Here is a 22,961-nt window from a genome sequence, read left to right as displayed (position 1 = left end):
TCACGATCTCCGTGGAAAAAATGGTGGATATTTCTTCAAATAACAAAGTTAAAATGATTTAGAAATTGGATTGAACGCGACATTGAACATTTGTTTTAGGCAACAATGCAGAATTTATATTTCAGTAATAACGATATAATGTATAATAACACTTAACAAGGCATATAACATGGTGTATAATATAATAGTATATACGTATAACAATAGATTAAGTATGATGATCATGTAAGAATAAATTAGTATAAATTAATTTCAACAACGTTATTGGTAAGATTTACAATCTTTTTTTTTTTTGTTTTTCAACATTTTTTTTTCTTTTTTCCTAATTTCAAAAATATTGAAATATTAAACATGCACAAGTGATTGAAGAAAATTCGAAATTTAATTTTATAAATTATTGACTGGCCCTTGTTGCACGATTTTGTAGACCGTGCTATTTGTCGTGGCACCGACAAAAATATATCGACGTTGAGAATAGTTGAACTGTGTCATTGTTTGAACACCGTCGAACCATTGTTGTATGCGCAATTGAAATCCCTGTACATAACAACGCAAAACTCGCAATTGAATAACTGATGTTGTATCTGCAAACTACTAAATTACGAGTATGTATGAAAAAATTTCTCTGATTTATTCTTACCCCGTAGTACATGTATTCGTAGACAAAAAATCGTCCTTCTTCAGTGGTAACGATTACGAAGGCATCACTAGTCCCAGAAGCTAAGGTACGAATAAATGGCAGTGTTTAATAAAGAAATCGAAGGCATGCGTAGAAAGTTTTCAAAAATTTGGCAAAACAAGTATGTGTGATCTGAGAATTTTTTACCTCCAGAATAAAATACTTCGATAGTTTTCACCAGCGATTGATGAAATAGACTTTGATAAAAATAGTAGTTATCAAATATTCTATTGTAATAAAAAATGTGTACAGAATTGGCCAGAGGATCATCGAGTAATACGAAATATTCGTTTTCCAGTATCAAACTCTTAACATTCTGGCTTCCTCCGGTCCGAAAGCTCCTCAACAGTTCAAACTGAAATGAAGTAAACCTCTTCGTCGTATGCGTATAGTTTGATTTTATAAACAGTTAGAAAAAAAGCATTGCTCACCTTAGATTTGCGTATTTTAAAACGATGGATCTGAGATTCGGCTGGGCGTTGTGCACAGGCTATAAGAAGATGTATTCCGTGCCTCTTGGTGGCAAAAATATCCAAAGCGATTGCACCACTCGTTCGAATTTTTTGCACCAAAGTAATTTCACCACTAGACAAGTTTATCTCGTAAACCAATGAATTTACTTCGTGGGATTTGACGAATGCGTCGTAGTAAATGGCAAGGACGACGTAGAATTTTTCTGCGAAATTACAGCAGAATTAAGAACGAATCCGAGAGTTTTCTGTGAAACTTGTTGCTCAACACCAGCATGTAGGCAACTGAAGTTACATTTTCTATCACGTTACGTGTTCGAAGTGTATCAAGGGTTGCCTATTTACTGGCACTGAGTGGTGAGTTTCACAGAAAACTCCCGCTGCAATTCAAACTTACTACAATCAGACGCGAACAGTACATTAAAGAAATTTTACCCCCGATCATAAATGTCTTGGCATCGCTGAGATAACCGCCAATTTCCAAGCGTTCTGCCTCGACGTGTCCCTTGATCTGACCGGTTGGCATCTTCTCGGAAGTCATCCACGAAACCGTAGTGATTTCGGCGGCGTGATTTTCGTGTGTGCAATGGGGACCGCTTGATGTGACGTTGCTGACGATTATCATTCCGAAACGGGACTCTAATTCGTGGAAATTATAGACAGTTCTCGCGCCATCAATCTTCCAAATTTTACACTCGTAATCGAGGAGTTCAGCCACATATTGAGCAGGACACAGACAAGAATCCGGCAAACCGCAGTGCCGGCCTTGTTCGACTCCGTAAAGGTTCAATTTGGTCATCGATTCTACGCTGACGGTTTGAATTTTACGGATGTTTGGGGCCCGGATAACGAGTTCTTGATCCACATCTAAGTAGAAGAAAATATCCGGCATTGATGCGGTAGCGTTTATCGATCTGTCGATTATTTTGTCTATGTATGATTGACCGGTTTCGAGGTTTTTTATCATGGTGTTTACTTCGCTCGTTATTTCCCCTGACAGATCGGTCAATTTGATACCGTTCACTAGATCGGATACGGAAATGTCTGAATGAGTCTCAAAGTCTGCTGCAAAGATCTGCCGGAGGGAAATATATAAAATTACGTGATCAAGTTTAAGGTATACATGATGCGTTTTCGTGGATGCGCATCAGAAGACCCCTAATTATAGGCAATTCAGGGTAGAACTCCACTCTGAGCAGCTCCGTGTTTCGCGTCAGCCGTGAACAAATGAATAGTGAAATTGCCTAGATTGGACTTGTACTCCGAATTGCCTGTAGTTAGGGGTCTTCTGATTTGCTTCCACGAAAACATACAGTATGAAAAAGAGTTGTTGCAAAAGGTATAAAAATGGGATTTTTGTACTCACGATGTTTCCATCGATCAGGGTATCCACGTTGTTGAAAATACCGTTTTCGTACTCGTGCGTCACGGGGATTTCATTTATTAGACCGACGTTTACTCTACCGTGGACACTCAGATCTTTGACGAATACCTTTTCCCCCGATATTAACTGAGTCTCTGAACTGTCGCTGAGCACGACGTCGGAGATTCGGATGCCATTTATGGACGGTAAATTCGCGTTTTCTATACGAAGAAGGCCAGTTAGTGGCTAAATCAGCAAATGAGAAGTTTGAGGTGGTTGCAAGGTTGGAGAAAAATTTATACTTCTTGTCAGCTTAACTACGAAATACTCAAAAATGATAGGGGGAAAATAGTGAATTTGTAGAATATAATCTTTTGAATAAAATGAGCCATCGTACAGTAAAAAGTTTTGAAATAAACCATCGATGTCTAAGCTTTTGTTTGTAATTCCACTATTTTCCATTGTTGTATCTTCGAAGGGATATTCGTAGCGCACGAATAATTTAATAAATACTAAATGCACGACTATTTCGTAATAAAATGGTCAATAAGTAACGATTTTTGGTCCAATTGAGGCTAAAACTTACGGGTAACGAAGACCGCGTCACGGAAAATAACGTCGCAATAAACGTCATGGTTTCCGTCAAGCGTGACTCGGTTTTTGATGAACGTATCGATGTCCACACCGTCGATTTTTCCCACACGCAGTTCACTTTGCACTTGGAGATGTAGAAATTTCGTGTTGCTCGGAAGCGTGTAATTGACGGTTGCAATACCGTGAGTCGGCAGACCGTGAACCTTTCCGGTTACGTCCAAATGCTCGATCTTTACCTCATTGCGAAATATCGTATGACCAGTCACCGTTTCGGTATCGAATTTCCTTACTATTGAAGAGTTTAACGCCAGTATATCCCAGTCGTTTACTTTGCGGATACCGATGTTACCGGAAACCTTCAATTCCCCGACCGTCAAACCTTTGGCAAAGTATTTTTCCCCCTTTATTGCTATCGGCTTTCCATCGGGAATAACCGCGTCTAAAACTATCGACGCAATATCTATTCCTCCAATAATTTTTGAACTTGTTAAACGAAAGGCGCGAACGTTTTCTGCGAATACAACTTCCCCCGTTATGATTTGATTCGTATTTTTCGTCACAGCTTTGTCAAAGAGATACGACATGGACTCCAATTTCGGCAATGATTTCTCCCACGATATACTTCCGTCCACTGTAAGCTGTGCGATTCGATTGTATGGAATTAGCAGAGCATTTTCGTAAATCTGTAAAAATTATGTCAGCAGTTATTGTTGAGGTTGCTTAATTGTACTGAATTAGTCAAACTCGGATTAATCTGATCCGTTCAATTACATACCTCGCGAACATCCAAGTTGTTCAAATAACCGGTGATTATGTCCCCCTTTACCAATAAATTTGAGAATGTAATATCCCCCTCGATTATCAAGGGGTCAGTAACTAGCGCCAAGTTCGTAACATTGACGCCGTTTATCGTATGAGCTTTTAAATAACTGGCCTCAATTTTCTCGAATTTAAATTTCCCACTAATTGTCTGACACTTAGTTTTTGACAGCGCGTTGGCAACGAGGTCTTCCACTTTGATATTGTCCAACAAGTTGGCGTTTAGATCTCCGAATACGACGAAATTTTCGAATATCGACTGGCCTTTCAGCTCTACGTAATCGGTCGATAATTTTGTGATGAAATTTTCGCAGGTCATGCCGTTTACAAAGTCTACTTTCAGATTTCCAGTAACTATTAAATCCCCGTCGACGGTTATGTTCTTTATCGAGGTAACGTCTTTGTATTTTAACATTTTTTCAAAATCGCTCATCTTCAAATTGTTCATTTCTACCACCGCGAAATTCTCCGTCTCGAGCTGGTCGATTTCTAAATAATCCATTTCATAGCTCTTGTCGACGTACATTACTTCGTTGAAGAAATTTCTCAAGTTTATACCGTTGAAAAAATCAGCCCATAATTCGTTCACACTGATTCCATTCCTCACTACTAGATTTTTGTATTTTATTTTACCAGTTATCTTCGCGCCGATATTTCCGCTCATTATAAAATCGATTGGAATTTTGTTGTAACTTTCGGCGTTTAAATTAGCCACCGTAAGATTTTTTATATAAATTTTCTGATTCACGAATAACACATCGTCAGTTACCAGAACCGAATCTATGGGCAATTCTTCTCCACCTTCGACGACAATTGCGCCGTCAATTTCAAATTTTTTGAAGTGTAAAGGGCCGAATTTTTTCGGTATTTCCGTTGCGGTTGTGTACAAAAAATCGTCTTCTCTGTAACCGTTCAAATAATCGGATCGTAAATCGTCTATCGTTATTCCTCCAGTCAATTTAACGTCGTTGGGTATCATTTGATCGGTCGACTTTGTCCAGTAATTTTTAAACAAATAATCCAAGTCCACTTTCTCTCCTTTCAAGTAAAGCGAACAACTAGGATTCAGCTTTAGATCCCTTATCGACAAGTCACCGTTTATCTCGACATCTTCGTACATCTGAATCGGTCGAACGTCGAAATTTACCGACACACCATCAGCGACGAAGAGTTCTTCGGTTACTCGAAGGTTGCGGAAAGTAACGTGTCCTTAAGAATGTCAAACAGACTAAGATTATGATCCATGGGCAAGGCAGAAATTTATAAATATAATTGAAAGAAATGCTTTGATAAATACCCGAAATCACATTTTCTTTCGATATTCTAGCAGCCTCGTTCACGTCAACGTTGTTAATTCTTTCCACAACAAGATCGTCGACTTGTAAGTTTTTCATGTAAAATTCTCCATCCAATATTTGGTCAGTCGACTTTGTGAGTAACCGATTTGCGTTTATCCCATATGTCGCGTTCATTGTTAAACTGTAAACGTCCAATCCTCGTTTGTAGAAAATGCTACCTGTAAAAAACAGGACGAAATATCGCAGTGCAGGAGAAATTCTTAGTGAAAACTGGTGCTGTGTGATTAATCGAATGATCGTTTTTCTAATTAAACAATTAATCGACGGTTTCGATTAACAGCTTTTACGATTAATTGAATAATTAAAGTTGCCTCATAATAATTCGAAATCGAATCGTAACCGTCGATTAATCGAAATCGTTGTTTAATCGATTAATTGGAAAAACGACTAATCGATGCTGCTTAATCGATTAATCGCAGAGCACTAAAAACCAGCCGAAATGGGATTTCATATTTTTACATTCAAATCCGAATACTGACCTCTTATCTCCTGGTTTAAACCTATGATAAATAAATCGTCGACAAATGATTCCAGGTCCAAATTGTTAAGTCGCGAAACACCGATATTGTCCAGAATTAGATCAGACTGAACGATAATTTTGTCTTTCAGAATCTTGACGCTGTCCGAAAAAAAGTCGATCGCTGTTTGATTGGGGTTATTAGTCGTAAGCCAATCTACGCAAGAGATGAAAAATAGACGTTTTATTATTGGTGTGACTTGCAAAAATTTTCTCGAAATCTTACACAAACTCACTTGCAAACGGAATGCCGCATATCGAGGCGATTTCCAAGTTCTCAATAGTGATGCTGCTGCCTCTTAAGGGTGCGGAAAAATTTTGATCCCTCGTGTAAGAAAATACGTCATCCAATTCGACCTTTTGATTGTTCAAAATGCTCACTGTCAATGAATCCAAGTGCATTTCATCCAGGTATGCATCTCCTTCAACAACAATCGTTCCCTCGATCTCTGCAATCGTATTACTGTAAATAAATTCGGTCGAACTTTTCAGCAAAAAATCTGCCACAAGTTCCATCTCAGCCAAGCCAATCGCAAGTTCTGTAGGCGTAAGAATATTCGCCGGTGCTTCGAGGAGAAGATTCACGATGCTTCCAGAATCCATTATCAACTCGTTGAAATCCAACGGGGAAGAGACAACGATGCTTTCCGAAAAAGGCAGAAGAGATGGCCACGAATTGTAGGCTAACTCGACGGCCGGCATACGTTTTTTAAGTAAATCCTTAAGCTGCTTTAAGTACTCCAACGTACCGTCGACTTTGTCGGTTATGTCTGTCGATATTGGAAATTTAATGTTTGAAAATTTTTAAATCAAGGTCGAACAATTCGTCCGACTGTCGGTTATCATAGGAAAGATGAAGGTCAATTTTACCACGATGATATTTTTTGATCACCAGTTTGTACGGCTCGACACGGCACAATTTCCCTTCAGATTTTGTAACCAGAACGAGGATTATCGTTTTTCCTTGAACACGGGCGTTGAAATCTGTTATCAGATGTCTGTCCTTCGTTTCCAACAGATCCAATTTAGTGTAGGCAAGATTCATTATTTTGTAAAGCGAGAAAGTGTTCTGTAATGTGATTTTTGAACAAATTTACGAATGACGTAAGTATTTGATTTTGGTCGTAAAACTCAATTAGGTAGAGCTTTATTCTCATCCGATCTCACCTGTTGAGCGACTAGCAGCAAAGTTTCGCCGTCGGCGTAAACCACGTTCACCTTAGTCGGTGATTTTATCTCGGGCAGTTCTATCCAAGTGAGAAATTCTTTGCCTGCATGTAGAGTAGAAAATCGTCGTATTGTGATTCGTGCTGTGCGATTAACCAATTAATCGGTAGCTTCGATTAATCGACGATTTCGATTAATCGATTAATCGAAGTTGCCTCATAATAATTCTGCCGTTAAGTCGATATATGACTAATCGATTAATCGAAAAATCAAAAAATCCATCGATTACTGTCGATTAATCGATTAATCGAAAAAGCGATTCATCGAAGCTGCCGATTGATCGATTAATCGCACAGCATTAATTGGTGACTATTTTCCACATCCATTACAATCGTACATAAGCGACTTACCGTCCCACCAGAAAACTTTGCTGGCGCTTAATTCATTGATCACCAACAGAAACATCTCTGTGTCGTGCTTGTAGTGATGGATCGACGTTGGTCCATCCGTGGCTAAAAATTGTATTCTTTCAACCGCTCCATTCTTGAATTTGAAAACCTCTGTGCCTATTCTCGGCCAACCTTTAACATTCTGGGCAAAAATTACAATCGTAAAATGCTTGTAGTTCATTGTTGTCACCGCAATTGCTCCTGTAGTCGAAACCTCCGCTATGACGTCCATGTAAGTGCCGGTCCATCGATAAATTCTGGTTAAGACAAAGAAAAAAAAAAAGGAAAAAATAACAAATATAAATAACACAAGCTCATCGTCAATGAAAATTGTTCTGTAATTAAAGCTGATGAAACCTTGGACTCTTACACAGAGGGAACGGCAAATTGACCGCTATTATCGGCCACGACTAGGTAGAGTTGGTTAATTTGGGTGAAAAATTTCGCGTCCATTGGAAGTCCGCGGTGCTTGATTATTTGGCAAAAACGCAAATCGTTCACGTTCGGTCCAACGTGGAGACTGCATGAACCGTCCACTTGGCATATCAGTAGATAGAACAATTTCTTGTAGGCGATACTCTGTGCATGAAAGAGACGAAGGTCGATAAATTCACAATCTGAGTGCATCGTGACGAGTTAATGGAATTTGTTCAATTAATGCTTACGAGCACTTGATCACTTTACCTTATACTTTGAAATTTGCAGCGTTCGCGATAGTGAATATGCACAATTATAAACTTACTCTGACAAATTTAGCTGGCTTTTGCTGACTTATTGAGGTAACCTGGCGCAGCATTACACTCTGAGAAACGTCCATCTCGACACGAAGCACCCGATCATTCGCCAGGACGAATGTTTCGTCGAGGAAATTCAAGGCTAGGGCGTTATCAGAATCCAAGTATTTACCCCATAAATTGTTCCATTCAATTTTGTACGATCGAACGTCAACTGTACAGTATTTTAATAAATTTCAAATATTATTTTATAAACAAATTATAAGGACGGTTTATTTTTAAGTTTCATCAAGAATATACCTGGCAAGGGATCTTTGATATAGGATTTGGCTATTGCCACTTTTATCTCTCTCTGCTTTCTCGTTAAATATTCCTCCGCTACTTCTGTCGTACATTTTGGGACGATCGCACACACGAGTAACTGCGTTGCAAAATAGAAATATCGAGAAACGATCGGATTTCAGACTAATAATATTTGAATATTCGTACTATTAAATATACAATTACAAGCCACTACTCACAAAATATCCCAAAATTTTCTTCATATTTTTTGTTACGATAAAACTAACACATTGTATGGAATAAATCCAGTGCTCTGGATTAGTTGTACCGAGATCAAACACGCCTTAAGACTGTTGTCGAATTAGTGCGAGCGTGAACTTGGCTGAATGGTGGCAGGGAGAAGATAGAATTATTAGGTGTTATGGTAACGATGGTTGAGCTGAGTCGAAAATAAACATGCTTACTTCGTAAGGATAGAGAAGTAGAACAAAAAATTTGGAGCTTAAAATTCTCGAGGAAAAACATTCAGGTTCAATGTCTCTGTCGCTTTGTTTATTTATATATTTATTCATTTATTTATAAATAAAATAGCATAGTAGTTCCATTTACCCATATATCAAAGCAATGGTATCTATATCCATTGCGATTTAGTAAATGATATTCTAATGTAATAATAATATGTAGTATTATTACATGTATGTAATAAATTCCAGGTGCCTGCAGCGACGGTTCGAAACGTCAGCTATAGCCTAGCAGTTTTCTTCACCTTGTCATAAACCTCGGGAAAGGCAATTTTGCACTGCAGTCTGTCCCTAACTTTGTCATAAAGTGTGTGATCGAACATCTTCCGGAACTCCATCCTCGTCGTGTAAGTATCCGCGTAAAGCATCTGGTATCCATTTACTTTCCGGACAAATTCCTCAATGTCCCTTGTCGATTCCACCGGCTTAAATCCCTTTACCTTCGGCACTCCGTACACACCGATATCCACGTACATCCTATCGTCCGATGTTCTCGAATTGACCAATCCCGGTTCGGCCGTCAATTTGAACGGACACAACCATAACGGGTAAACCTGTGCTTGGAAATAATCACAGCGTAAGTCGGAAGAAAAAATAATAGTTGCGAATGATTTGATTGATACATAATTGCTGAGACATGAGCAAATTATGACAGTCTTGACATTGATAGGAATTTGAAATTTTTCAACAGCTAATTATGATCAATGTAAATATCCGCCGCTAATGCTAATTGAATTTTATTAATTGTAAAGAATTTTTCATCGACACAATTCTGATCACCTGAACAGATTGATGAAATTTCAAAATACTGTCTTCTAGGTGCTCGATCGGCACAAGCATGTCTTGAATAATGTGGTTTTCTTCGTAGAGTTTTTTCGTCGCAGCGGTTTGGGTCAGCTTCAGGAGAGAAACCTTTGGCGGCATCATCCAACCGGCGAGTAGTCTGAAAATCGGATTGTTACCGAACGGTATGATGTCCTGGAGCTCCCAGAACAACGATCTGGTGTGTCTGTGATAGTAGTCTCTGAGTGGAATGTATTCCGTCCTTGGACCGCCATCAAACTTGCTCTCAACGTGCTTGAAGAACCAAGGCTTATACCATCGACCAATTCTGTTGACCAGGTCTTCATCCGCTTCGGAAACCATATTTCCTGTAGGAGCAATGAAGGAATGGAGATGGTTTGTAGGTATGTTGCAATAATGTATTGGAATTTGTTATCCATGTATTCTTTTGTCTTATCTTACGCTTCTCCATTTACAACTGACCGGTCATAATCACTCCTCGTTCTTCTGAGAACATCAGACCCTCGACGAACTGGTTGTCTTCCTTCTTCAAGGTTTGCCTCCTGAACACTTTGCACGCCTCTTTCAGAGACTTGACCGGTTCGTACTCAAGTTTGACGTACTTTAACGCTGGTACTATCTGTATGTCCACCGACAACAGGAAGCCCAAGGTTCCGTGGGACCATGGAATCGAGTAGAAGAGATCCGGATCGTTTTCCTTCGTACATCTGACGATCGAACCGTCGGAAAGGACGACTTCGAAGGCTCGGCAGATATGCTGAAACAAACCGTGCTTGTGCGAACTCGTCTCGATTCCCGTTCCCATAACCAAGCCACCTGAGGATCACGGAGTAAGGTGGGTTACTGGTTGGATATCGGTTATTCGAAGTCGTCGAACACTAGACTTCATTCCTTTACTGACGAAGTACATACCGACTGTCAAATCATCAATTTCGGGTAAGACAGGTATCGTCCATCCTAAGGGACCCAAAGTTGCCGTCAGCTGACCCATCGTCACCATCGGCTCGACTCGTACATACTGTAAAAAGCATCGCCACTGAGTTTGGTTTGTGATAATGAACACATTCGAGCTCTCTTTAGAAAAATCTATCTATCCGTCAAACTTCCGCGATGATCTCGAAAACGGCCTAGTAAAAAATCTGAAACTAATAGGACTTGGCAGTCCCATAAAAAAGTTTTGAAAGAAAAATGAAGAAAAAAAAATCCGACAAACGAAACGTTGATGACATTTTTTCAAAATAAATATATAAACTAGGAAAAACACTATCATTAATTTAGAGAAAGTAATAAGAAGGAAAAAGTATAGGTTTATCGGTAAGATATTGAAAATCGATTTGTTTCCGGTAGAACCGAAAGTTCAAATTAAACGGGACGTGACAATTTTTCGTGCCCATCATTTGCTTGTAAAATCTTGCAGGTTTCAAATTTTTTTTTGAACACACCGCCAAACGGACATTACTGATATCATTATCGCGACCATTTATGCGACATGCTGACTCGCCGCGATCCGCAACTACGCGGTCCGACCACTTTCTCGCGTTTTTAGTACTATAACAAAGTTTAGCGCCAATTTTCAACTATCGAAAAGCACTTATAGTGCATGTTATAATTGAACATACTTCAAAGTATGCCGCCGCCAGGTGTCCTGCAGCCTGACTTTGCGAGTGAGCGCTGACGCATGCACACATTTAATCCTACTTCATATTGAAATATGAACCATTAAAAAACATTGGGTGTAAAAACTTACCCTAGAAAATAAATCATCAACCCTGTACGACATTTCCGTCACCTACTTGAATAAATGGGTGTATCCTCTCTTTAAGGTCATGTAGTACTCCTACCTTTAGCTTCTACCTTTGTCGTTCGTTTGTTTATTTAATATAGGAAGAGAAAATGGTGAGTTTGCTCGGTCGGTAAAGGTAGGCGTACTACATGACCTTAAAGAGTATCCCAGAATCTTTCCAAGCTATGCGAATCGATATCTCCGTCTCTACGCAATAATTTTTGAATTGGGGTCCCCAGCGCCCCGGTGGCACATCACCGGTTTTATACAGGAGATGTACAGCGTGAGGGCGAAAGCAAAAATTTACCTGCTCTCCGACGTTCACTTCTAAGACGTCTACCAAGTTGACGTTCACCTTGAACATGGAAGATTTGTATCGCGGCTGCCTGAAGCTCATTGTTTGCCATCCTGGACGTGCCGTGCACATTTGCCGGTCTGCTCCACTCTCTTTCCATTTTTTAACCTAAAAGTTTTACTTGCAATTAACATTTGTACTCTTCCATGGTATACAATCAATGAATGACGACGATGCAGGTGTTCGAAATTATCGGTGCTCAATATGTTGTTCAAAGTCCACGTACTTTGTTTTTTATTATTATTATTATTGTTGTTATTTTCACGTAATCAACCCGCCAATTTTTTCAACCATCACCGAAAGTCTGGAAAAATTGGCGAATAATTATATAGTCTTTTTGCGATTTTGTTGAAAATGATTAGAGCAGTGAACATGAAAATGTGGTTCAGGGCGAGAAAGGCGACGCCCTTGGGAAATTGATTAAAATCGACGCGCCACTCTCGCGCGCTTTTTCATATTTAAACGGATCGTTGTCGCCGTGGTAACGAGGCCACTGCAGTGCTTTGTACGTGTATGCATACATGCCGACATTAATTCAGAGACGAGTAGTTTTTCGGCCGAGCCGATTACGTTGGTAACGCAGACAGAGCCCGTAGCGGGCAGCCAACAGTGGCACTGCAGACTGAATCTGCGTTACCAACGTAATCGACTTGGACGAAAAACTAGCCGTCTCCGAATTAATGTCCACGCATGTACGTTACATTTATCAGCTCTACGCACGCATTTCCTTCTAACCTACTGAGGCACCGTTATGTATTTGTAATTCCTTCAGTCACAGTGGGATGCTTAGTGCCCTACCTGAAAAATTTTCATGTCTTAGACTTATCACAGTTTATTTACAACTTCAAATAATCGTTGTTACTTCGTATAATCCCAAAAAAAACCTGAGTAACAAGTTCGGGCCAAAATATTGACAAACGCTCGCGATTATTTTTGGCGATAGTGAATAGTATCAGTGTATCATACATGTATGATTCTAAGACGATTGGAAGAAGGTTATATCGTGATATTAATTTAATATAAAGCTATACGTTTTAATCTTACCTGTGTCTGTACATCCCGTATTTTTTTCTCGTGAAATTTAGGAGCACTGCTCAGCTTAAATACTATCCAATTTCGCGTGTGGTTGAATACATCAAAGCCGAGGGACAGTGGCATAAGGAAACAAATCGCGAACAACCATCGATAATTGATAAGCACGTGCTCAAACAACAAGTCCACATTGGGCAGCATTTCAAATGATTTTTCACAACTCTTACGATTGTCTTTTGACACTGTCAACTTGAAAACAAAATCACAGTTGTATATCCCGAGAGAAACGTCAACGTTTTAGATCATATAGATATGTCTAGGTATGTATTTGAATTTCAAACTTCCGAAAACAACTGAAAGACGTGCCGTTGGTATATTGATTTAAATTGAAAACTAAATATATACGTAACGTTCTGATTTCAAACTTTTGAAACTTCACGTTCGTAGTTTTAAATTTCGAACGTTTCTTATCACTCAGATTTAATCTCCAATCAAAAACACAAAAGCTTCGAAGAGCACTGCGTTCTTTTCACTTTCGAGCGTTGGTTGGTATGAAAAATTTTCAATTCATGTTAGAACTGATCTTCGCGTCGTTATTATACTTTTGTGCACCGACTGTGGCGCCTCTATGTATTTATTTATTTATGGTTCTGTATTAATTTCGACAAATCCTTGCATCGGATTATCTAATCGCGTAGCGGTACAGTGACGTTAAACGCAAAGCGCGCGTCTTTGCTTACCGCCGGATCGTCGAATACTACAAGTAGACCTCGACGCCGGTAGGTTATACTACACCTACCTAAGTTGTAGCTTACTTATATCGCAGGGGAGATATTTATCTATTTCCAACGTCGTTGATAGTTGATTATTCGATGAATAAACTATAACGCCTTCGTGTTCGCTGCTTGAAGTACTATTCTCACGTTGTAGATATAATATATACCTACGTTTTACTCTGCGTACGTAACACGGAGGTGCTGCTAATCCATCCAGAGTACATCATCCACTGTCGAGTTATTTCCCGCAGGCATTAACATTGTCGTAACACCGCTTGACGTTGAACATCCATCGGCATATATACTTTACCCTGTGCACCTGCAATATAGCTGGTGAGAAAATTTTATCTGAACAGTTCATGTATTCGGAACATTTGAAACTTATCAGCTTGTAAAAACATGTGTAACATTCTTCGAAAAGAAATCGCAAGAAGAGTTTTGGAATAAACTTTGCATGAATATCTTTTTACATCGTACCTAGAATTTCAAAGGAGGTAATGCAGTTTTATAGTACAGGATTCCAGAATTACTGTAACTGTTTGCAGTTAACTATAATTCTCCAATACAGACACAATGTTGGGTCGCTAATTTTGGCGAAATATTATCGAATACCTGATATTAGAGATATCGCGTGAAAAATTAAAGAAACTTCTATTCGTTAGGTTTAAATTTTTAATATACGTTTTTGACGAAAAGTCTATCAATAATTATTATAAATGCGAATTTTATTTGCGTATCTTTTACCGTGTGACTGATAATCGCATAAGGAGCATGGTATAAATTATTCGATTACTCATCATCGCTCAGTTGTAAGTTGCAAAATTACAATGTACGAAGTGACAATCGGATGGTAGTAAAGGTATAGATTGGAGATTGGCGATTACCTAAGGCTTTTGGTACCCAAGGTTTATCTTGCTTATCGTTGTACATTGATATGCGTTCGATCAAAATTGACGGCAAAAAATTCGCAACTCAATACTTGTTATATGCGCACGAATTTTTGCATTGCAGTAACGTTTAATTTTTATATAACATGTAATGCTTGGAATATAATATATTGTACTCAAATTTCGAATAAAATGACGGAGCAACAATTGCATCGGTATGATTATGTGAGCGCGATGAATACAAAGATCAGTAAAAAAATAGTAGGTATTTTCTTTCCCGATCTTATCAAGATGATTGTACGTAAAAGACCGTACACTGCAGTTAACTTTGCGAATTTCTATCTTTCCATGATAAATGTCTGTGTGGTGATTTTTTTTTTATTTTTTTTTTTATTCTTTTCTTTCTTTTCATACAATTTACTCACCGAGGAATAAATCCGTCAAAAACGTAACAGAAGGCATATAATCGAGGCGAATTTCACATCAGACAAAGAGCCTGTTGTATGTACGTTTTGTAATGCAACTTTGATTTCACTTCCCTGTGGAGTTTTTTCTCTTTCTACACTTCGGCAACGTGCGGCAATCGATTTATAAGAGGTTTATCACACTCGCACATAACAAGAGAATAACTGATTAGCCGACCTTAAGGTCAGTAACTAATATTATTACAAATAAGGCAGATTGGTGCGAGCTTTGATTGCGGCCGGTGAACGTTCCTCACAATCTCTGCAGAGCTGGTACTACAATTGTATACGTTTCATACTTTTTTCGTGATTGGGCAAAACGATGCGATAACAAATTTTGTAATTCAGTGCGGATTTTGAGGAAGTCCAAGAAAACATTGAGAAAAATTCCGTGGAGAGTTCATGGCAATAGGGAAAATTATATATTCATCCACCGATCATCCAGAAAGTGGGGCCTAGCGTAACTATCCATTTTCAATACGTCGAACAATTTATTCAGGCAAATAAATACGTATTACATGGTCGGGCAGACTTGAAAAGAATTAAAATTATGTATTTACTAGCGTAACCGGTTTGGCAAAGTCCTGTTTTGGTCTTTAGAAAGTTTTTTGCCAGTCTGATAGAAGATTTGCTTGCATGGCAGGATCTAAAACTGCATGTATATGTTAATTTATTTTGAGGTAATGAGCCAATGATATCCGCTTTGAGGACAAAATGTTGTTTTTTTTCGGAATTTTAACAAAATATATTTAGTTATTTTTTGTACATTATTTACAACTATACTGTTATAAATTCGGACGCATGTTTAGCTGTATTGCAGTGATCAAAGTCCATCGGTATGTTAACACAATCTCTTACGAGACGCATCGGAAACTCGTTGCAATAATAAAATACATGCAATCTAAAGTTTTGCAGATTAGAACATAACGTGGTAATTTTAAATATTATACGTTAGTATCTCGCCTGCGGACGCGAACTTTATGAATGTTATTCGAGCGAAGATTACAAGTTATACGGATTCGATTAATTAAACTAATTATTTGATGTAGATTGATCAGTACAATATTTTACGGATTGCCGAATTTACTGAATCTATCTTCATTTTTAATTTGTCTAATATTATTTCATCCACTTACAGACACATAATATGTAAACATGCAGACGTAATTATAAGTGCGGTGAATTTTTCTTATCGCTAATGCACCTGCGTAAAATATATTCACTGTAATTTGCACGTACAGGCTAAATATAGTTTAAATGGGTTCATCTAACGGTGTCCTCAATTGAGAGGAATTGAGATATAAGTGAACTTGAGGGGTCGTGTTAGGTCTATGTATGCCAGAGCTACGATTGAATGAATGAAGAAACATCGTTTTTTTTACCATTTTTACACATTCGTTTATTGCGGCGAAAATGATGACCATTGAATTAAATAATCAATTCGGAACAATATGTATTTATCACTATCGTGGCTAATCAATCGCAATCTAGATGAAAATTTTTTTGAAATAGCTGTGTTCAACATTATCAACGATTTAAAACAGATTACAATGTCGTTAAAATGAAATTTAAATTCGTTACGCAGACTAAAATAAATTACGCAATCGATTCGCGATATCCTTATTTAGTGTATAGAGACTGTATATCTCCGGAACAAATTCATACTGTTCATTTCCATTCAATTCAAGGTTACTCGCTCAAGAATTTCCATCATTGTCAATCTCTGTCGACCTAGTTTTCTACCCAGCTTTCCATACTGGATATTTTACTAAACTGCTCGAAGTAAAATAATTGACACATTCGAACGGCAGAGACTTGAGTTTTCCTTTCGATTGTTTCATTTTGATAAAAAAAAAACTCAACCGATGCAGCAGTTCTAATTTCAGGTTTACTACAAATGTATTGCATAATAGAATCGGACGCTTCTTTCAATGTCATGTAACATAAGGAGACGCAAGGATACAGAGCGATTGGAACTGGGACTAAAAAAAAAGTGTCTTGAGAAAAATCCGGTCCAACGAACGGAATAACTATGCATAAATGAATGACAACGTGCTCTGTTGTAACCCAAGATATACCTACAGACGCTTGCCAATTTGGTAAATTGCTATTTTGACGACAGAACAACGAGCGTCCTTACACGGGACGCTGATTTTAATCCTGTCAATATAACGAGTGCAAAATTATTGTAATAGGTTGCCGTCATTAAAGTTCTGTGCTGCGTTTTAAATATTGATACAATCACGAGAATTTGTACGTATTAACCGCCACAAAAAGCAGGTTTATGAACATGGAATACAACATTCTACGGACTATTTTAATGTTGAAACTTAAAATAACTTCAGTATGAATGCGAGTTTTTTTTTAAATATTTGTAATTGAATACAAGACATAACTCATCATTTTATGATTAATGACACCGCTATTTGAATTTTATGCACTTTTATACGGTGTCAGTTTGCACCAGGAATGTAAGTTTTTCAGCCCGCTAGATAGATTGCTCGTGGGACTGATGGGTGAACTGTAATACTGACATTTCGTGAAAAATATAAAATGCAATTTTCTAAATGTATTTAAAAGTAAATCAAATCGTTTCAATTCATTGACATTTTTTCATCTTTGAATAAAGAAATTTTATTCTTTGTCTCGAGTAATTTCCTCATTAAACAGAGGTATCTTTTCAACGTTTAATTAACGCGATGATGAAAGAACGTGGCATTCCAATTGGCTACCCACCGTGTAGCGTCACTTTCATGAAGCGACTACGCGCATGACTGTACTTTTTTAAATAGATAAACAAGAACTCGAAATTAACGGTAATACACAATTGTAATGCAACTGGCCACCGTTCTTCAACGAATGGTAAACTTTTGAAAACAATTTCGGAGCGAAACTAATTGGTAGCACTAAAAACTCTCTAGTACAGAGGCAGAGCTAGTCACGAACTCGGTTGTGCAAAAGAGATAAAGGATTGTTGACAAGTCTGGGAATAAATTTCGGAACGCAACCTTAGGCAAGAAAAAAGATCTTAAAACAAATAGACGTGGAGGAAGCCTGGTATACCCTTTCGTGTAAGAGGAAAACGGCATGGAGAGGGTAGTGGTAAGACTAGTTCCCTTCTTTGTCTAACGCAGTTATAGAGAGATAGTAGAGAGAGAGAGTATCTGGTCTTAGTACGTCCCTCTCTCTCTACGGCTCGACACTCTCTCGGCATGATAAAACGGGTGCTGATTATATAAATGTCCGCCACGCGTTAAAATAGCGCTAGAATCGTTGAGTACAAAATGTCGAGTTGGTAACCCGTCTAGATCTTCCTTACACATCCAATGCTTGTCGAGTCTAAAATGGAGCGCGTCGGCGCATAGTTGCGTGATAAGTCATTGGTGTGGGCGCGTCAAATGTTTTAAACATAAAGTCGAGCAGCAGACCCGTGTAGTATTCGTGTTAAATAATGAACAATAATTTGTGGAATAAAAGAGGCGAGGGGGCGGACGGTGAGCTGTAATAGATGTTTATTGGGGAATCGGTAAACCCGGACTGCGACCAAGCCGTCGTATGTGCGGATATACGTGTGTAATAAGAGTTCGGTCGGTACTTGGGGCCTCCGTCTTCTGTCGTTGGCTGCACTCGGTGCACGGGGCGGGCGGTTCCCACACGCAATACAAGGCGAAGCAACAAGTGTCACCCGGAGTTTGATTCGACCGATATACGATTTGCGGCGCCGATCTTATCCTGGCCGATTTCACGCAGACCTTACTTCTGCCAGGCGTTCCAGTCACTCGAAACGAGGACTATTTGAACGATTTATTGAACGTGATATAGCAAAGAATCGAAAAATGGGATGCGCCGTTAGCACTACCGGCGACAAGGAGGCTGCCGAGAGGTCTAAGAAAATTGACAAAGATCTCAGAATGGATGGCGAACGCGCTGCCAGCGAGGTCAAACTCCTACTTCTTGGTAAATTATCATCTAAACACAAAATAACGATGTGTTGAACTAAATTTTATGCAAGTTTCTCTTCGTTCCGCGGCTCGTCGCTATCGCGTCCGAGACCCGTTCATCGTTTTTTCCGTCGTTCCGCGATTCGCGGACATGAAAAAACAAAAGAGAAACGAAACAAAAACGGACGAACTGTGCGTAAATACTGCTTGTTTTCGCACGCTTAATTTTTACACATCCCGTGCAAATTGCTAACGTGTTACCATTTACTTTTTGTTTCTTCTCGGTTTGTTTGATAGCGTTTTATCTCTCCTCGTTTACTGAGAACGGGAGTAACGCGACCATGTTCTCTTAATTGAAATGGTAAAAACAGCCAATTAACGTATGATTCAATGGTATAATTAAGGCCGCGATGAATCCGGCCGTCAAAACGATGCGAAAAATTATTCTTTCATCTTTGTTTACCCCATTTCTTCTTATCGTAACTCGTCGTTCTTCTAAATTACCTTCTCTTACACTATATTGTCAAATTGAATTTACCAAAAATTATTATTATTATTAGAAATTGACCTAACTGAGGTTTTTTCACCACTGATCATTACACAAATGGGCTTAGAACTTTTCTAATTTCTCTCATCTTATTTCTCATGGCAATGAGATGAGATAGCAAAAAACATCCTATCCTCCTTAATGCTACACAGGATATTGCAATGCATGTATCCACACAGCATGGTTGATTGTAGTAAAATAGCTGATTGATGTCTGCCTGTATACACATGGCTTCTCGTCACTAGATGATTCAGCTGAGGGAAGGGAACACTCATGGATTTCACAATTATTAAATTTCACTATTATCTTATCTCATGGAAAGCTGGTGGTGACATATTATTTCAATTATGAGCTGAGAAGAATTATGATTAATATGTTGAAATACCTGACGAATTATGTTTGCAACAAAAAAAAAAAAATTTTCAATGAACAAAACTTCAATTAATGTTCCTAAGCTACAAGAAACATGTGACAATTTTTTTTTCCCCCCGATCTATTTCAAGGTAATTTTTACAACAATTCATTTCATTTTTATTCCAAGGTGCTGGAGAGTCCGGAAAATCGACGATCGTTAAACAGATGAGAATCATTCATGAAACCGGGTACAGTAAAGAAGAATGCGAAGAATATAAACCGGTTGTTTATAGCAATACTATACAGAGTCTGATGACAATTATCAGAGCCATGGGTCAGCTAAGAATTGATTTTGCAGACCCAAATAAGGTGGTGCGTAAATTTTTCGAAAGCAACATGTAAACGTGTTTTAATGACTGAAAGTTAATATTATTTTCCACTCCAATTTTCGTTAAATGAATTACTCTACTGTTAAAAATGATCAAAATTGTTCAAATTGCATCCCGGGATCTTTTATCTGATGAAAAATAAACTTTTGCTAATATTTATGGTATTCATGCATTAATAAATTCGTCACCTTCTAGGATATTGCTAGGCAATTTTTCACTCTAGCATCGGCAGCAGAGGAGGGTGACCTGACGGGAGAGCTAGTTTTATTAATGAAGAGATTATGGCAGGACGCAGGAGTACAACTTTGTTTCACACGTAGTAGAGAATATCAGCTCAATGATTCGGCGGCATATTACCTCAATGCTCTTGATCGCATTGCCCAACCCCACTACATACCGACACAACAGGATGTTCTCAGGACCAGAGTCAAAACGACAGGAATCGTTGAAACGGAGTTTTCGTTTAAAGGGATTGACTTCAAGTGAGTTCTTCAATCTTTCAAACATCATATTAATATCAATTTTTGTCTCTAGCACTGCCATGAATATGTCGCCACAGCCCAATATTAAATTATCTATGGTCAATCCAAGTTCTCGGGAATTACTTTCTTATTCTCTTTCCAGAATGTTTGATGTTGGTGGACAAAGATCAGAACGTAAAAAATGGATTCACTGCTTCGAGGGGGTAACAGCGATAATATTCTGCGTTGCACTGAGTGGTTACGATTTAGTCTTGGCCGAGGATGAGGAGATGAACAGGATGATAGAATCAATGAAGTTGTTCGATTCGATATGTAACAGTAAATGGTTTGTCGATACGTCGATAATTCTGTTTTTAAACAAGAAAGATCTGTTTGAGGATAAAATAACGAGGAGCCCTTTGACCATATGCTTTCCTGAATATAAAGGGCCGAATACATACGAAGATTGCGCATCATACATTCAAATGAAATTTGAAAACTTGAACAAAAGAAAAGACCGTAAAAAAATATACACGCACTTCACATGTGCGACTGACACCAATAACATTCAATTCGTATTTGATGCTGTGACTGATGTTATAATTAAGAACAACTTGAGTAACTGCGGCTTATTATTAAGCTGAACAATTTCAGAATCCGTCGATGATGCCGATTAAATCAAAACATTCTGAATCCGCGACACGTCTATAATTTTCACCTCTAATACTGGTTATTAATGGTTGATAAATCGAGGGCGTTCATCAGTTTGGAATGCTTTAAAAACTCGTGCGAATTGTCTGTCCGGATCAAAAATATAAATTTTTCACCAAATCTCATCAGGCATTTAGTTTTTAGACATTAGGTGTTTAATTAAAATCTTCATTCCTAGTACGCGATACTTAATCAAAATGAATCTAATTTAAATCATAATCCACGTTTGATAGAAAAAACTAATTTTTTTTTTTTTTTTCGAAACGCACGTTTTTACCGCACAGAATCTCCGCGCAAAACTCGTCTTTATAGTTTATAGAAAATCATAGCATGGCACTTTTCTAATGTTTCTTTTTTTTTATACTTTGTATATTAGAATTAAATTAGCTTTATTGCGCATAATATACTCGATATATCGTTTTAATAACAAACTATAACACGGTCGTCTTTTGTCAGTTTCTGAACACCAATTTTTAATGTCTGGAATTATTAATCAAAAATTGATGAGATCGTAGGGTGCTTAAAAAGACTGTGTATTCAGTATTTCATTTTTTGTTTCTACTTTTAAATTGGAAGATTTCATTATTCTATTTCGGCCAAAAATAACACGACAGAGAGAAAGCGTCGTAAAACCCGAAACTTCTCGCGAAAATTTTAATAAAAATATTTAAACGTCATTGAAAAAAAATGTATAAAAGTTTTACTCAATTGAAAGAAAACTATGTTTCCTCAAATTGAATATAAAAACAAGCGATTTTAAACAACAATTTATCATTGTTTAACTGGAAATTGACAACGTGCCTTTTTTTCGCTTCATCGTACAAGTTTCTATGATTTTTTCGATGATGTTTGATGAAATTCATCGCCGTAAGCCAGATTGCAAGAAGATAAAACCAATATTAGACTAGATATATGAAACTTTTTTTAAACACCCTAGATGTATGTATGTCTTTTAAGTAGCTCCAGCAAATTTGGTTTTGTTCCGATCGTGTTGTAGTTTAAAAAATAGTCTGAAACAAGCGTCTCTGTATATAATTTATTATAGTGGAAGAAGAAAGAAAAATGAAAGAAAATGTTGCAAAAAAAAAAGAAAAAGAGAAAGAGAAAGAATCTACTGGAATCTCAAATCTAGTACCTAAAATCTCTAAAATGGACCAATTTGTGTGTTAGTTAATAATAATAACAATAATAATAATATCTGGTTTAATTCATGAATTCCAGTTTCGTCTATTATGAAAATAGATTTGTTTTCGAAGTATTTTTTTACGTGTACAGTTACGTGTATGTTTGTTTGTTCGTTTTTTTTTTTGTTTCTCATGCAATAACAAAATATGTGTACTTCATAATTCACGGTAATAACAACAATAATCAATATTACTGTTGGACCTTTCTAGCTGTATATTCGCGTTGTCCGAGAAGTACGACATTCCATTCCATTTCATTTGCACGATCTGATTGTTGAACTACAGGCTACCAAGCAATCCCTTCATCTTTAATTTTCAAA

General features: G+C 37.8%; 3 protein-coding genes across 7 annotated transcripts; 1 reads left to right on the top strand and 2 right to left on the bottom strand.

The window, feature by feature from the left end:
* Positions 1–143: 143 nt before the first annotated feature.
* On the bottom strand, positions 144–8,801 carry LOC124220699 (uncharacterized). 2 transcript variants are annotated; one of them, XM_046629967.2, is made up of 18 exons: positions 8,672–8,801; positions 8,451–8,571; positions 8,159–8,364; positions 7,787–7,995; positions 7,378–7,673; positions 6,968–7,071; positions 6,671–6,869; positions 6,037–6,570; positions 5,763–5,957; positions 5,223–5,441; positions 3,882–5,134; positions 3,099–3,789; positions 2,516–2,733; positions 1,585–2,224; positions 1,111–1,355; positions 827–1,034; positions 641–720; positions 144–537 (listed from the first exon to the last, which is right to left on the bottom strand). In XM_046629967.2, exons 1-18 carry the CDS (start codon positions 8,693–8,695, stop codon positions 388–390), a joined length of 5,592 nt encoding a protein of 1,863 aa, XP_046485923.2. In that variant the 5' UTR covers positions 8,696–8,801; the 3' UTR covers positions 144–387. The 2 variants fall into 2 exon arrangements, with proteins under 2 accessions (XP_046485923.2, XP_046485924.2); XM_046629968.2 differs by lacking the exons at positions 144–537; positions 641–720; positions 827–1,034 and having other exon boundaries at positions 1,141–1,355; positions 1,569–2,224.
* A 178-nt stretch (positions 8,802–8,979) lies between these two features.
* Positions 8,980–14,000, bottom strand: LOC124220160 (delta(24)-sterol reductase-like). Of its 3 annotated transcripts, none has more exons than XM_046628657.2 (6): positions 13,875–14,000; positions 11,848–12,003; positions 10,670–10,775; positions 10,220–10,573; positions 9,734–10,104; positions 8,980–9,507 (listed from the first exon to the last, which is right to left on the bottom strand). In XM_046628657.2, the coding sequence occupies exons 2-6, from the start codon at positions 11,965–11,967 to the stop codon at positions 9,175–9,177; spliced, it is 1,284 nt and encodes a 427-aa protein (XP_046484613.1). In that variant the 5' UTR covers positions 11,968–12,003; positions 13,875–14,000; the 3' UTR covers positions 8,980–9,174. The 3 variants fall into 3 exon arrangements, with proteins under 3 accessions (XP_046484613.1, XP_068992245.1, XP_046484612.1); XM_069136144.1 differs by lacking the exon at positions 13,875–14,000 and adding an exon at positions 13,743–13,761; XM_046628656.2 differs by lacking the exon at positions 13,875–14,000 and adding an exon at positions 12,940–13,689.
* Galphai (G protein alpha i subunit) lies at positions 13,870–22,612 on the top strand. 2 transcript variants are annotated; one of them, XM_069136145.1, is made up of 4 exons: positions 13,870–14,036; positions 20,084–20,268; positions 20,481–20,767; positions 20,910–22,612. In XM_069136145.1, the coding sequence occupies exons 2-4, from the start codon at positions 20,122–20,124 to the stop codon at positions 21,388–21,390; spliced, it is 915 nt and encodes a 304-aa protein (XP_068992246.1). In that variant the 5' UTR covers positions 13,870–14,036; positions 20,084–20,121; the 3' UTR covers positions 21,391–22,612. The 2 variants fall into 2 exon arrangements, with proteins under 2 accessions (XP_068992246.1, XP_046484616.1); XM_046628660.2 differs by lacking the exon at positions 13,870–14,036 and adding an exon at positions 18,404–19,011.
* Positions 22,613–22,961: the final 349 nt, after the last annotated feature.

This window comes from Neodiprion pinetum, chromosome 5 (assembly GCF_021155775.2).
Source record: "Neodiprion pinetum isolate iyNeoPine1 chromosome 5, iyNeoPine1.2, whole genome shotgun sequence".
In the NCBI taxonomy this organism is placed as follows: Eukaryota; Metazoa; Arthropoda; class Insecta; order Hymenoptera; family Diprionidae; genus Neodiprion; species Neodiprion pinetum.
This window is presented reverse-complemented; position numbering and strand designations above follow the sequence as displayed.